The following is a 17123-nucleotide window of genomic DNA, read 5'->3' as shown; positions in this document are numbered from 1 at the left end:
AATTTATGTCTCCGCCTTCATTCTAGATGAAAGGCTCCTGCCCGAAACGTTGATTCTCCTGCTCCTTTGGTGCTGCATAACCTGTTGTGCTTTTCCAGCACCACACACTCTCGACTCTGATCTCCGGCATCTGCAGTCTTCACTTTCTCCTAAGAGATTTCAGTGCTTATAGTCTAAGTGCAGATCCTTGTTACAATTCACAACAAAACCATACATTTAGATCAGTTTTGGTTTACAAGTAAAAATGGTTTTAATGGGGACTATATGAAAGGTCCTTTTTTTGTTTTAACATTTTTCTGCCCTTTCCCTTTCTATCTCTTGTCTTTACTCTCCTTTTCCTTTCTTTATCCCCGCTTTCCAGATCATTCAGTTTCTGTTATTCTCAAATTGCTATTTTGATCTCCCGTTTGAGATGATTTTTTTTTTCCTTGTTGTCTTTTTTTTTTGGTGCGCATCTCTTGTATAATGTCTGTCATACTGACCATCTCATTCAGCTCATGAGGTCAATGAATAAAATTGAACTGATCATTTTATTCAAGATGCAGAATGTAATACGCATTTAAGCAACCAATGCCTCAAATTAAACCAACTAAAATAGTTATTCCCTGAAAATGATGAGATGTCTGAGCTGCAAATTTATAATTTATTATGTTTAGATACATTTGATCTGTATCATCTTGAGGAATCAAGCTGTGCTACAATGAACTCTGATTCTGATGGTCACTGGCAAGTTAGTCCCTGTGAAGCTGCTTTACCATATGCATGCAAGAAATCATTCACTCAGGGAAGGCACGAGTCAGTTGGTAAGTGTCATTTGCTTTTTCTCTCCCTTGTGAAATGAATTCCTCATGTTTATATTACTGCTCATCTCTTGTTCTTTCTCAATTACCTTTTTGCTCAGAACACATCTATTTGCACTATTGTAATTGGCATTTCCACTGAAGTAATTATACAAAAGACATAGAGTGGGATTATTACAACATTAGCAAAACTTGAACTTATTACTGACTCAACTCAAGATATTCCCAAAGTATCTCCTCGCCAATGAGGTACTTTAGGATTGCGTTATTAACTTTGTATACCAACGGCAAACCAACTCTACATGTACAACATAAATTAAACTGTTAGCAACTTAACCTCATCAGAATGTTTTGAATTAATTATTCTATAATTATTTCATTGTTTGATTTGCCAATAATAATCATTTGGCCCAAGATTCAGGAAAGGGAGAAATATCCACTTTATAGGGAGAAGTGTGTATAAGCGTGGTCAGCTTTAGGAGCACTTGGCCTGTGTGGGACTAAATAACTGCACGTTTCTCATCTTTTAAATGCATTAATCAACTGTTCATAAAAACAAAAGTATGTCTTATACATTATGCTGATCATGGCTCAAAAAGCAAAGTTGCACTTGAAAATAATATGCATATTGGTCAGTGATGTGGGAGAATTAGTGTTGGTGGAAGAAAAGACTATCATTCTCTGAAAGAGAATTATACAGATGAGCAAGATTAGTAAAATAATGGAAAGCATCAGGAGTACTCATTGTAACAGTCTCCTTGTAATAATGAGTTGAATAGCATGCTAAGGGTAAATATTGATAGTGCATAGCTGGTGCATTGGAGAGGACCCCACCTCCAGCTTTGCTGGCTTACTCTATCTAAATTTAATGAGTTGGGAGGTCTGTCTAACTGAGCAGAGAGCCAATTGGATGCATCTCACTGGGATCAGTAGCCACTGCTGAAATTACAGGAGGTTTGGAATGAAAGGGAACAGTGAATGTCCAGTGAATAGCTGTATGGTGATAGGAATTGTTCCATACCAAAGAAGTCTTGCTTCACTTCTGGAGAACAATGATGAGTCACCTTGTGTGTTGTGTGCAATTCTGGTCATCTCCTCTAAGAAAGGGTATAGTTGCCATAGTGGGAGTACAGCACAGGCTCACCAGAGTTACTCCTTGGTGATGGGACTGTTCAAGATATTTTTCTAATCCGCCTCTTCGCTGATGTTATTACACACACTACTGGAGCAAGAAGGACTTGAATGCAGGTATACTCGCTCTCCTCACCCCACGTTATCTTTGAGGATACCAAAGCTATGTATTCTCTTGTTTATAGGAATGATAGACAATCTCATAAATTTACAACATTTTAGATGTGATGGATAGAGTAGACTGAGAAAGATGTTTCCTCTGGCAGGGATCTAAAACCAGGGAAGGCAGAGTCTCGAAATAAAGCATGAAAAATTTATGACTGAAATGAGGAGAAACCTCTTCTGTCAATGTGGTAAATCTTCTTAATTCTCTCAGACAGGCTCTGTGCTCCCAAACTTACAACCAGAATCTGGGGCTTTTGAACCTTTTAAAATGTGTGTTTTATTTGGTGAAATCTTTCACCACTTTGTTGTACTTAGTCAATTACTTTGGTTTAGATTCCACAACTTTTATTTTGTACCGTCTTCTAAACATCAAAAAGGAGTGAAGCAATTGCCTTTTTACTCTGGTTGCTCAGACAATCCTGTTTTAACATCAGTGCTGCCAGATTTTTTTCTTGGCTTAGATTTGCTTTTGCACCTTCAGAGCTTGCAAACTTTCTCCATATGTCTCACCTAATTAAATGTTTTGTTTTTTTGTCAGCTTCGCTTCTTTTGTAAATTAACATATGAAATTGAACCCTTGGCCTCAATCTTGACAGGGGTATGTTTAGTAAGTAGGAAAGAGATTTTGTTCCGAAAGTTAGATAATCAGCTTTCCCCTAATGATGTGCAGTTTTAACATGAGGACATATGTCCCCCAGCATGTTCCCAGTCTGGATGTAATTCTGACAGTCATGGCTGTTTGTTGATTGTGAAGTGATTTTGAGGAGAACAGGATGAGGTAGAAACTGTGAAATGGGCTACTGGTAGGAAGGAGGAACGGTGGTGAGTTGTTTATCAACCTCTGAGCTGGGAGGTGGTGGTGTGTTGGAATGGCACCTGATGGAACTGGGGCAGGAGTGAGTATAACCATTTAAACAATTCTGCCAAGGCTTGACCCTCCCAAAAGTAGTCTGTGCTTCCATTTAATTATTGGGTTACCGGAGACTTGAAGACTGGCCAGCCTAAGCTAAACCTAAGGCACACAGTCTAATTATATTTACATAACTAACTTGTTTCTTTGGGTATGGTTGGTTGCTTTAAGTGATACAAGTCTATATTTCCTCCCTCCTTTTCCCCTCCATGTCTCATTTAGACTGTGAGGATGTGCCCTTTTGAAAAACCCAAGTTTGATGCCACAAGAGACTGAAAATTCCAGTGATCTTGCCATGTCTCTGGAGTTCTGACATTGCATGACTTGTATGAATGGACTTATCACAAAATTGATCCATAAAGTTGGACACATGTATTTGAGGCCAAGAAATTACCTTTGTTTTTTCCAACCATCCAGTTAATGATGTACATTGTTGCCAAGGTAAATTGCTTTCAATTTATGGTAATACTTGACTTTGATTTGGCACTTCTTCAAATATTCCAGTGTTGGTGGCCTGCCATGTGATGCATCATGTGCAAAGTCAAGTCATGTGCTACTGTCATGCAACAACCAGCTGCTTGACCAGTCCACTTCATCACTTGGTAATATTGATTCTTAAATGATTCTTGACGGGATTATTGTTTGGGGTAACATCAAACCACTGAGCCATCAGTTACATAAATAAAATAGAACCAATAACACTTATTGTATTGCTAATATCTGACCCATTTAGTATTCTAAACAAGTTCATTAAAAATCGTGATACATTGACCGCTGGATGTGCATTCTGATTTAATTTAGTCTTTATTTTAAAGATTCTTTTATTTCCTGTTCCCCAGTGCCAAAGTAAATCACTTTTTTTAATTTTCAGAATTTTGTATATTTAAAATTTACAAAGCTAGATTTTTATTTTCTGGAATTTGCTCCAGTCATAAAATCTTTGTTCTTTCATGGATTTTTTGCCAATAAACTTAATTGGCTATTAATGCTTAGTTCTTGTCAGAAGCACAATGAATATGCAAACAATTTCTGCACCCAAAGATGATGGCTCAAGGATCAAAAAAAATTTGTATTCAAAATATTCCTGGTGATCCACATCCACAGACAGCTGAACCTTCAAGTAAATCCCACAGGAGGGAAGGAACTGTAGAAAAAGGGTTGAACATGACTACTAGAAGCTACTGCGTGAACCCCAGTTCCTCCTGGCTCTCTAAAGTTGTGCTCACTGTAAAAGCTTAGATCCAGGAAATAAGTACGGAAAATTTGAGGCCTGCGAAAATCACTGATTCTTAGTCCATGTTCTTAAACAGACACCAGAGGTGGCATTTAATTGAGCTGACCATCTTCATCTGCTATCTGTAGACATAATGGAAGCCCCATTTCACCTTTTCAGAATAGGTCTTGCAGTTGGAGGCCAGAGCTGTCTCTATGGCCGTGTCACTAGGAAGGAAATGGTGACTGCCTGTTCAACCTAGTCCTTGCGTGTATCATAAACTACTAGAGCCCTTCTAGACTTGTTGTCAGATTGCAATACAGAGTTGAGCAAAGGAAAGGCGAGGTTGTGGGCCGATTGAAAGAAGGCAAGGCCTGCAGAAAGGGCAGAGAAGGGACTCTGAGTTGCTGCATTTCTGAGGCCAAATCCCTCATGGGAGAACCCCTAAGAACCTGCAAGTGACCACACAGACAGCTGCTTCATGTGCCTGAAACCCTCCCCAATCACTGCTGGGTTATTGCCATGGTATTAATTTCCCACAAGAACCTCAAGCGTCAACAGGGTGGAAGCAGGAAGAATAGGGGGGGTTCCCATCTGCCACCCAGCTACCTCATTAAATGCCCCATGGAATTACATTAAATACTGCACAAAATCCCTTATTTCTTTGACCTCTTGCGTATAGCTAACAAATGGCCAGAATCTGTTTTGGGTTGGTGCTTATCAGAACGTTGTGCACCAAAGTTTATATCTGTAACATGAACACCATGAGAAACGGTTCTACCCTACTGTTTTCCAATGCCAATTTTCCCTTTTACAAAGGAAATAATATAAAATAAGGAAATTACATAGAATAATGTAGAAGTTAATATATGAAACTCTCTCCAATTTATTATGACTACTTTCTTCAGATCCATGGAAGTACTCCAGTACAGAATGTGAAGCTGGCTGGCTTGCATATAATGGCTTCTGCTATTATATGAACAGACAAGATTTGAAATGGGATGATGCAGATAGTTCTTGTAAATCCAATGAAAGTCATCTCATCAGCATACATTCATTAGCAGATGTGGAGCTGGTTGTCAGCAAGCTTCATGAAGGTAAGTGCAAACTCTAATCGTTATCCAGGCAGTAAGAGTACCTAATTTAAATCTGAACAGAGATATATTTTATATCACTCTGGGAAGGTGGTAAAAGTTGATCAACTTCAAAAAGCCAACTGTTGTCAAGAAACTAACCATAAAGAATAACCCAATTTATATAGTGAGGAAAGATATCGAAAGTTAAGTGGAGAAATGGCAGACAGAGTTTAATCTGGGCAAGTGCGAGGTGATGCTTTTTAGGAGGTCAAATGCAGGAGGAAAGTATACAGTAAATGACAGAACCCTTAGGTGCATTGATATACAGAGAGGTCTGGGAGTCTCAGTCTGTTGCTCCCTCAAAGTGGCAACATAGTGGATAAAGTGGTAAATAAAACACAGCATGCTTCCCTTCATTGTTCGGGGCATTGAGTGTAAAAGTTGACAAGTCATTTTGCAATTGTACAAGACATTTTGGTAAGGCCACATTTGGAGTACTGTGCATAGTTCTAGTCACCACACGATAGGAAGGATGTGGAGGTGTGTTTTGAGAGAGTGCAGAAGAGGTTTACCAGGATATTGCATGGATTGGAGTGTAGTAGCTACAAGGAAAGGTTAAACAAATTTCAATTTGTTTTTGTTAGAGTGTGGAGGATAAAGGGTGACCTGAAAGTGGTATATAAAATTTGAGAGGCATGGATGAGGTTTATAGTCAGTTTATTTTCAGGATGGAAATGTCAAATACTAGGGAGCATATGTGAGAGAAAGAAAATTTAAAGGAGGTGCAAGGTGAGTTATTTTATACAGAGGATAGTACGTATCTGGAATGCAGATGGTAGAAGCAGGTACAACAGCAAGGTTTAAGAGGTACTTAGACAGACACAAGAACGTGCATAGAGGGATACAGACCATGTGCAGGCAGAGATGGGGTTAGTTTAAATGACATTATAGTTGGCACAGACACAGTGAGCTGAAGAACCTGTTCCTATGCTGTACTGTTCTATGTTTATTTAAGCCTATAATTTACATAAACAAGTACTTGAGATGGAAATTTCAGTGCATGTTGTATTTTTGGAGAAATTGCTAATTCCTTGGATACTGTCCTTCTCCCTTTCAAAACCCTCTTGAAAATAAAGAGTTCCACTTCTCTGACTCTAAGGGAGGCCCTAATGTATAGGGGAGTTGAGAGTTGGGAACCTGAGTGTAGATTCAGAAGGAAGAGCTACAAAGCTGAAAATAGAAGACTGAATTAATAATGAGCATAAAAGGCAGAGAAAACAGAAAGTAGACAACAAAGGTGGTGTTTGATGATCAGTGCTGCATAATTCAAGGCAAGTGTCCTCGTGAATAAAGCAAATGGTGCAAGCAGACATCAAATGAAGCCATATGGGTTGAACTGAAGAGCAGAAATGTGATTATACACTGTTGAGACTATACATTAGACCCCCAAGCTGTCAGTTTGAAGGAAGTGAAGCAAATATAGGTGAATAGCTGATAAAGAAATAGTATTGCAATAATTGAAGGGTTTATACTGCAAGATTACTGGCATGAAATTAGTCAGAAAGATGTAGAGAATGAAGAATTCTTAAAGTGCATCAAGAAATCTTATTTTCCATAATGAAGTAATCCCAATAAGAGGAGAGGAATTTTGATTTTACTTTAAGAAATGAAGCTGCACAAGCGAAAGGAATATCAGTAGGGGACTATTTTGATCATAACTAATTAAACCTAACTGCATTATGAAGAGGAATAAAGACCAGCTATTACACTTGAAATCGAGAAAAGGCCTACTTTTTCTAAGAGTGATTTGGCAGAAGTAGACTAAGACTGTTTTAAAGATAAATTTGTGTTAGAGTTGTGGGAGATGTTCAGGAAAGCAATAGAGAGATTTCAGAAGGAATATGTTTCCAGAAAGAAAATGGTTGGTCTTCTGGCTATCGGGATGCTACAAGCTGATTTGGAAAACTGCTGATGTTGTATCATTTGGTTTATGAAGGAAGGTAGAGTTAGACTGAGTAATGATCAGTCACATAACCTTAATGAGAAAAGTTTTTGATAAATATCTTTTGAAGGATAGTGTGAATCACCATTTTTATAAATGGATGAATGCAATCCCAACAATACTTGAACTTCAACACCTTGTTAAACAGGTGGTCTGCTGAGTGGCACCTCCCCATATGCCACCTTATAAAATATTTACTCCATACATTATCCCAACATTGTAGTGTATACCATGCACTTCCACAACTCAAACTCATCATTGAGGCAAACGGGAAAAGTGGTTCATGTGCTTTGTGATGTTGGACAAGCTTTGGAGAGATGGGAGTATTTTTTGCCACAGAAATCTTGTCACCAAAGCTGCTTCAGTTCAAGCTTCTGAAGAAATATCACTGCACAGTTCCCTCTCCACCAACCCAAACCCAACTCCTATTTGGATGACTGGTGATTTAGAAGTGCTAAAGCTAATAACTGGCAAAGATAGATGGTTAGATTCTTCTGTCAGGTTGGATGGTTATGCCTAACGTTTGTGATGTAACTATTACTTACCACTAATCAGCCCCAGGCCAGAAACTTACCCAGGTCTTGCTGCATGCAGGCAAGGACTGCTTAAGTGTCTGCATTTTGTAAATACTGCACTTATCTGTGAACATGCTTACTACTGACCTTTCAATGCTGAAATTCAGAAAGTGTTCCTGTCTCTTTAATTTTATATTGTCATACTAGTTTCCTGCATCAGGTTTTGTGCTCATTTAAATGTGAAAAATAGTGCAACTTATTTTGTAAATGTCAACACTTTTAAAATTATAATTCTACAGAGTAAATTAAAATTACAGCATGCCAATTTTTGACATTTAGCTCTTTTTCACAAGACTTGGGTATTTCCTTGTCATCTTTCAGATGTCTAAAATTTAGATCTTTTGATACAATCTCATCACTGAACATATGTCACAATAATTCCAGGTTAAAATCTGACCTGAAAATATTAAAATCCAATAGCTATTTGAACTATTCCAAATGTAATCCCAGGATTATTTTTGTGAAATATTTGTACAAATTAATCTCATTGAATTTTCCTAGCTATTGTCACTTAAGTTTCTGTTTTAGCTTACAGTTATGAAATATGGACTGGATTAAGAAGTGACCAGTTCCCAGCCTTGTTCAAGTGGTCAGATGGATCTCCTGTGACCTTCACTTACTGGGACCAGGCTCAACCTAATATCCCCTGCAATACTACTGAACACTGTGTGTCCTATGGAGGAAAGGCAAGTAAATGACTAGTTGCTTCTATGTTCTCTCATCTAAGTGCATTTGTTTCATTTGGGAATAGACTGTTAAAACTTTTATTTTGAATCTTGGTGGAAAAGTAGGTTGCAAAGGTCCTGACATCTGCAATGAGGCCTCAGATGTTGGCTCACCCGGGTCTTTTCCACATGTCCTCAAGGCAGTTTATTTGCCTGAACCATCAAATATAATTTCCCTTCTTCCCTCCTCTTGTGCACTCCAAATGGATTGTTCCCTTCAACAGATCGCAAACTTCACTTGAGGTCTTCTATGAACTGGGCAGTGAAAAGCTGAGGATGGACAATGGATAGTGTAAATATTATTTGGTGCAAATTCTCTTTTCATTCCTCTTAATAAATACCAACTAACAGTTTCATTTTATTTGGATTGATGATATTCGGTAAACCAGCATTTCCTCCTTTTGCAGGTTAACAGCAAAACAATGGTATACTCTTCCAGACCCACCAATATTTGTTTTCTTTCCCTTTGTACATTCCCATGTGAGTACAATAGAAGCAGCTGGTTTGTGGCCCATTGTGACAATAGCTAGCTGATTTTCTACATCCACCCTAAGAAATAGCCCAGCTTAAACAGTGGTGAAAATCTTGGCTGTCCCAGCCATTATCTTATCAGATAGTAATCCGAGCCTGGGTTTAGTGATAGTACTTTAGGCTCGGTGGTAATTCAGTCATACTAGCAGACTAATCCAGGAGTGTTGAGTGTTGTATTTTGCTTTCTCCATTACTATGAGGCTGTGTTTGAAGTTATAACATTTTTGGTTATGTGAATGTAATGGTAAATTTTCTGTTCCAACTATGTCTAACACTGAACAATTTTTAGTTTTGTATGAAAAATGCCAACTATTTGACAAGTAGTCCCTGCATAGTCCCAGCCCATATTAAGGACTAGAAAATATGAGCATGACAACAAGATGGAGCTGATTATAAAGCTTATCCAACTGAACGATATCGCTGATCCAGATGGTCCCAGGACTCTAAGAAGGGTTACAATGTGAGGAAAAGTGTGTGCAAGTTATGATGACTTCGAAATATATCACTGTTCCTTCAGAGTCACTGGGTCAAATTCCTAAAACCCTCCCTAATCGCATAGTGCATCTACCCACAGCAAATGGACTGTAGCTGTTCCGGAAGGCAATTCATGACTACTTTTTCAAGAGATCTAGGGATGGACAATAAATGGTGGTTGAGCTGTCTAGTTTATGGAGCTTGGAGATTGGGTCACACTATATTTATTGAGTACCTGTGTTGGACGACTTGCAAATGCTAATGGGACTAAATAGGACTAAAAACAGATAAACCCCTGGACCCAATGATTTTATGTTTGTGTTGAAAGAGGTGGCTGTTGAGATTATAAATGCGTTGGTCACCTTTCTAACCTCCATCTGGTTCCTGCAAATTGGAAGGTAGCAAATTTAACCCCACTTTTTAAGAAGGAAAAGCGGATTAACAGACCAGATAGCCTGAATTCAAGCATCAGCAAATTGCTAGAATCTGGAGCAATAACAGAATACTTTGGGAAAACAAAACTGGTAGGGTTGAGTACAGTCATTACAGATTTATAAAAGTTAAACCATGTTTAACAAACTTGCAGTTTGAGGATATAACAATCAGAATAGATGGAAGGGAACTGGTGAATATGGTATCTTTAGATTTTCAAAGCTTTTCATTGGGTCCAACACAAGAGGTTAACAAATGGGACTGAGGAAGTATAATGGCATGGAATGAGAACTGGTTAATGGACAGAAATGTTAAAAACAAATGGAACATTTTCAGATTGGATACGTCTGACTAATGGAGTCCCAAACACTGATACTTGTAGGACCCCACTGGTCACACATTTCCAGTCTGAAATTTGCAGCTGATACTAAACTAGAAGGAAGTTGTGAGGAGGATGCAAAGATATTTCAAGGGAATTTGGAGAGGTTATTACACGAATGAAACATTTGACAGATGGAATCCAATGTGGAGGAATGTGAGGTTATCCACTTCAGTCAAAAATATGTAAATATAATCTTTAAATGGTGAACTTCAAAAGGATTTGGATGTCGTTATTCATGAGTCATTAATTTGCAAATGCAGTAAGCAATGAAGGCAAATGGTATATTGGGGCATCTTTATTGCAGGAAGATTTTTGTATTGGACTCTGTGATATATTAAGGCCTTTGTGAGGCTACACCTCGAGTACTCAGTGCAGGTTAGCATTATCCTATGAGGAAAGATTAGGAAGACTGAGTATTCTCTGAATTTTGAAGACTGAGAATGGTCTATTCAAACATTCAAAACATTGAATGGGTCAACAGTGGAAATGAAAGAAATATGTTTCCCCTGGCTAAGGGAGCCTAGAACCAGGGAATAATGTTGAAGTAGAATTTCAGCAAAGGTGATCATATTTCCAGGTCAGGATGGTGAGTAGCTTGGAGAAGAACTTGAAGATGGTGGCGTTTCCACATATGTGTTGCCTTTCTCCTTCTGAATCAAAATGCTCTAGAGTTTAGAAAGTGCAGTCTAAGAATTCTAAGGAAGTTTGTTTGTTCTTAAACAATTAAGTTTCATCCTTGATGGAGTCAATTCAGTCTGTTTACTGAAGTCTGCATTGTATAATGTCTAACTGGGTGGCACCTTTTCTTATTTTTATCAAATTAGTCTATCCATTTTGTTAGATATACTTATATACCAGCACCCTGTGTTTATTAGCTGGTGACTCATAACTTTGTAGTTGTATCTCTCTCTATTTTTCAGATTTTGATCATGTATAGATGATAAAATCTCTGAATTTTCTGATCCCACAGTTGGGTCAATGGAAGATTTCAGAATGTGACAGCAAGCTATCATACGTATGTAAGAAGCAAGGCAGGACCTTGAATAAAACAGACTGGTCTGATGTAGGATGCCCACAGGATGAGGTAATTGTATTATCTTATTGTAACTCATGCTGTGCCTACCTGGTTCTTTTTAGGTTAGCCTTGAAATGTTCTATTTAGTTATAGCTTTAAACCTAGGTTAAATTAAGTGAAATTTTGTTTTTGAGACATATCAGCTGTGGTCAGTATTATGAAGTTTTTGTTTTACCTAAGCTCAGCTAACAAGTACATTTTGTTCTTAGTATAATCAATTCAGTCTGTTACTGAACAATATATTGAATAATGTTTGACTCGATGACATCTTTTTGATTTTAACTGATTAGTCTATCTCCACACCATTACATTAGCTGTACTGGCATCCTGTGTCTAAAGGCTGGTGAATCCTGACTTGGTGCTTGTATTTTAATTCTTCAGGTTTTGATCTTTTAAGATGTTTTGGGTGATGTCTTGGAACAAAGCTACATTAATCTACTCTTGCAGCTTATAACGTGTGATTACAGTAAATAAGAATGGGGAGAAAACTTACAAAAACAGCATTATTTCAAATTAATTTACTATAAATCTATAGAGCTTTGTGGTAAATAAATACTTGCTAATATATGACCTTTTTAATACTTTATGCATCATAAATATAAATCATTAAGACATTTTGTTTTAAATACTAATGTACATCCTTGACTCTTAAAAGTTGAACCAACTAAATCTTCTTCCTTTTTAAGAACTGGAAAAGGCATGGTAGCTACTGCTACACACTTGATTCAACAGAAGTTGAGTTTGAATCAAAATGTCATCTTACAATACAAAACAGGTACAAATTCTTGTAATTTATTTTCTACTTTTTAGGAGATCATTGCAGTTTATGATCATTCTCATTACAAACACAATATTGGAATATGCCTAAAGTATATTTTTTTAAGAATGGTATGAATTTGTTTTAGCTGGTAATATTAAGGAATATACTATATTAAAGTTCTGTTTGCACTGTCAGCTGCTCAGACTTTGTAGAAAAATTCTCTCTCTTGTCTTCCTTGACACACCAATGGAACATAATGTGAGAAGTGGAAATATGCTTTCAGATCCAGTTGCAGTGCAAGCTAGTGCTCCAGAACTTACTTCTCCCCCTATCCAAGGTCTTCCAGTACAGTCACCAGACTGGCAACTACCTGACAATGTGGAAAATTTCCCAAGGCAGAACAAATCCAACTAATTACTCTCTAGTAAAGTGACGGAAGATGTCATCAACAATGCTATCAGCAATAACTTGCTCAGTGATGCCCAGTTTGGGTTCCATGAAGGCCACTCCACATCTGGCCTCATTACAGCATTGGTTCACGCATGGACAAAAGAGCTAAATTCCACATGTGGAGTGAGAGTGATAGTTCCTTGATGTCAAGACTGCATTCAACTGAATGTGGTATCAGGAGGCCTAGCAAAACTGGAATCCGTGGTATCAAGGGCAAACTGTTCACTGTTTGGAGTCATACCTGGTACATAGGAAGATGGTGTGGTTATTGGAGGCCAGTCATCTCCGCTCCAGGACATTTCTGCAGATGTTCCTCAGGGTAGTGCTCTAGGCCCATCCATCTTCAATTGCTTCATCAATGACCTTAGAACATAGAAAAGTACAGCACAGAACAGGCCCTTAGGCCGACGATGTTGTGCCGAGATTTAATCCTAATGTACAATATAGTAACTTAACCTACGCACCCCTCAACTCACTGCTATCCATGTGCAGCAGTTGCTTAAATGTCCCAATGACTTCGCTTCCACCACCTCAGCTGGCAACGCATTTCATGCATTCACAACTCTCTGCGTAAAGAACCTACCTCTGATGTCTCCTTTATACCTTCCTCCTAATATCTTCAAACTATGACTTCTCATACCAGTCAATCCTGCCCTGGGGAAAAGTCTCTGGCTATTGACTCTGTCTATTCCCCTCATAATTATGTACACCTCGATCAGGTCTCTTCTCTTTCTCCTTCTCTAGAGAGAAAAGTCCGAGCTTATTCAACCTTTCTTCATAAGGCAAAACCTCCAGTCCAGGCAGCATCCTGGTAAACCTTTGCACCCTCTCCAAAGCCTCTCTATCTTCCTTATAGTAGGGTGACCAGAACTGGAGGCAATATTCCAAGTGTGGTCTCAACAGGGACTTGTAGAGCTGCAGCAAAACCTCATGGCTCTTAAACTCAATCCCACTGTTAATGAAAGCCAAAATACCATTTGCTTTCTTAACAACCCTATCCACTTGTGTGGCAACTATGAGGGATCTATGTACTTGCACACCCAGATCCCTCTGTTCCTCCACACTGCCAAGAATCCTGTCTTTAATCCTATATTCAGCATTTGAGTTCGACCTTCCAAAATGCATCACTTCGCATTTATCCAGGTTGAACTCCATCTGTTATTTCTCAGCCTAGTTCTGCATCCTGTCTATAGCGCGCTGCAGCCTACAGTAGCCCTCTATACTATTGATGACACCTCCAACTTCGTGTCATCTGCAAATTTACTAACCCACCCCTCAACCTCCTCATCCAAGTCATTTATAAAAACTACAAAGGGCAGAGCCCTGTGGGACCCCGCTCAATATTGTCTTCCACGCAGAATACTTTCCATCCACAACCACTCTCTCTGCCTTCTGTCAGTCAGCCAATTCTGAATCCAGATAGCCAAATCTTTCCCTGTATCCCATACTTCCTGACTTTATGAATGAGCCTACCATGGGGAACCCTATCAAATGCCTTGCTGAAGTCCATATACACCACATCCACTGTTCGACCTTTGTCGACCTGTCTTGACGCCTCCTCAAAGAACTCAATAAAATTTGTGAGGCATGACCTGCCCCTCACAAAGCCATGCTGACTGCCTTTAATCACACTGTGCTTTACCAAATAGTCATAAATCCTATCCCTCAGAATTCTTTCCACAACTTTGCTGACCACGGATGTAAGACTGATTGGTCTATAATTGCCAGGGATTTCCATATTAAGTGGAACAACATTCGCCTCCTTCCAATCTTCCAGTACAACTCCTGTGGAGAGGGAGGAGGCAAATATCCTCGCCAGAGGCTTAGCAATCTCCTTTCTCGCATCCCTGTGACTTATCAATCTTAATGGTTTCCAAAATTTCTAGCACATCATCTTCATCAGTCTTGATCTGGTCAAGACTGTATCCCAGCTCCTCTAAGTTTTCATTTACAACAAGTTTCCTTTCCTTGGTGTGAAAACCGAACAAAAAACTCATTTAGGGCTTCCCCTATCTGCTCAGACTCCACGCCCAGGTTCCTTCCGCTATCCCTGATCGGCCCTACCTTCTCCCTGATCATTCTCTTATTCCTCACGTATGAGTAAAACGCCTTTTGGTTCTCCCTAATCCTTCCTGCCAAGCCTTTCTCGTCCACCCTCCTGGCTCTCCTCAGTCCATTTCTGAGTTCCTTTCTAGCAAACATGTAATCCTCTAAAGCTGTGTTAGATCCTTGCTTCCTCCACTTTACGTAAGCTGCCTTCTTCCTTTTGATGAGAAGCTCCTGTGTTCTCGTCATCCAAAGTTCCTTAATCTTACCCCTTCTCACCTGTCTCAGAGGAACAAATTTGTGCATCACTCGCAACAACTGCTCCTTAAATAGTCTCCACATGTCTGTTGTGCCCTTTCTGTGGAACAATTGCTCCCAGTCTGTACTTCCCAACTCCTGTCTGATAATGTCATAATTTCCTTTTCCCCAATTAAATATCTTCCCTCGGTAACTGCACCTTTCACTCTCCAAGGCTATGGTAAATGTGAGGCAGTTGTGATCACTTTCACCAAAGTGTTCTCCCACTGCAAGATCTGATACCTGTCCTGGCTCATTGCCGAGCACCAAATCCAAATTACCTCTCCTCTCGTCAGTCTGTCTACATAATATTAAGGTCAGAAATGGGGATGTTGGCTGATGACTTCACCATTTGTGACTTCTCAGATACTGAGCAGTCCACGTTCAAATGCAACAAGATCAGGGCAGTATCCAGGCCTGGGGTGACAAGTGGCAAGTAACATTCACACTGCAAAAATGCTAGTCAATGGCTATCTCTATTAAGAGACAATCTGACCACCATCCCTTGACACTCACCGAATGCCCCACTATCAATATGCTGGGGGGAGGTTACCATTAACCAGAAATTCAACTGGACTCATAACATAATTATAGTGGTGCTCGGCAATGAGCCAGGACAGGTGTCAGATCTTGTGGTGGGAGAACACTTTGGTGAAAGTGATCACAACTGCCTCACATTTACCATAGCCTTGGAGAGTGAAAGGTGCAGTTACCGAGGGAAGATATTTAATTATACAAGAGCAGGTCAGACACTCTAAATACTGCAGGAACTAACTCAATACTTGACTCTCCAAAGATTGTCCCTTATTTACAGGGTGCAACTTAGGGATATGATGGAATACTGCCCACCTGCCTGGATGAGTAGAGGTCCAACATGATTTGGGACAAAATAGTCCGCTTGATTGGCACCACATCCACAAACCTTAGTCACAGCTGTATGTACTATCTACAAGATACTCTACAGATATTGATGAAAAATCCTTAGACAGCACCTTCCAAACCCATAACTACTTACATCTAGAAAGGATATGTCAAGCACAAGACTTATTTTTGGAAAGACTGCACTGTAGCTATCTCCTGGATTAGTGGAGCTGGAAGAGCACAGCAGTTCAGGCAGCATCCAAGGAGCAGCGCTGTAGCTATTGTCCATATCACAAGCAGCACAGTTTGCTTTGTACATAATACTTTGGCGCACGCTTGGATGATTTTGTATCTTCCATGAATAGTAATTGCCACTGTTTCAGTGACTTTGAAAGGATGCAGAACTGTGCCTTAGGCTGAATAACTGTTGGATTATTTTATCATTTTCTGTGGTGAGGAAGGTCCACATTGAGAGCAGAGATTGAGTGAAAACTTGTGGAAAGTATTCTTTAGGAACCTGTGTCTCTCCATTCTTAGGCGCATCCCGTTTGCGTGGACATCCACAGGAGGGTGTACCACAGTAATTATTTTACTAGCCATCAGTCTATTCATTCAGGAATGTGAATTTGAATCCATACTTTTCAGCTGTGAAACTTGCGTACAATTAAGTAAATCTGGAATTTAAAAAAATAACTAATATCTGTGACTGATGATATGATGTTATTAAAAACCTATTTGGTTGCCTAATATCCCTTAGAAGAAAGGAAATCAGCTATCTTTGCCCAGTCTAAACATTATAACCTGCAGATATCTAGTTCATGATTCATGTGTTTTCGTGCTAAAAGTAAGATGGATAGAGAAGTCTGGTTTAAAAACTGATCAACAGCCCTAATATAAAAGCAGATAAAACTTGCAGTCATTTACATAAATGATTTGGAAGCGAGCATAAGAGGTACAGTTAGTAAGTTTGCAGATGACGCCAAAATTGGAGGTGTAGTGGACAGCGAAGAGGGTTACCACAGATTACAACAGGATCTGGTCCAGATCGGCCAATGGCCTGAGAAGTGGCAGATGGAGTATAATTCCGATAAATGCGAGGTGCTGCATTTTGGGAAAGCAAATCTTAGCAGGACTTATACACTTAATGGTAAGGTCCTAGGGAGTGTTGCTGAACAAAGAGACCTTGGAGTGCAGGTTCATAGCTCCTTGAAAGTGGAG

General features: G+C 39.3%; 1 protein-coding gene across 1 annotated transcript in view; it reads left to right on the top strand.

Moving 5' to 3' along the window:
• The window catches only part of LOC122551927 (lymphocyte antigen 75-like), a 138564-nt gene that overhangs the window by 19236 nt on the left and 102205 nt on the right, over window positions 1–17123 (top strand). The window contains exons 6-10 of the mRNA XM_043694497.1: window positions 657–803; window positions 5128–5316; window positions 8401–8558; window positions 11387–11500; window positions 12178–12266. Coding sequence (XP_043550432.1) covers window positions 657–803; window positions 5128–5316; window positions 8401–8558; window positions 11387–11500; window positions 12178–12266 — 697 coding nt within the window. The remainder of the gene's footprint in view (window positions 1–656; window positions 804–5127; window positions 5317–8400; window positions 8559–11386; window positions 11501–12177; window positions 12267–17123) is intronic.

This window comes from Chiloscyllium plagiosum, chromosome 7 (assembly GCF_004010195.1).
Source record: "Chiloscyllium plagiosum isolate BGI_BamShark_2017 chromosome 7, ASM401019v2, whole genome shotgun sequence".
Classification (NCBI taxonomy): domain Eukaryota; kingdom Metazoa; phylum Chordata; class Chondrichthyes; order Orectolobiformes; family Hemiscylliidae; genus Chiloscyllium; species Chiloscyllium plagiosum.
This window is presented reverse-complemented; position numbering and strand designations above follow the sequence as displayed.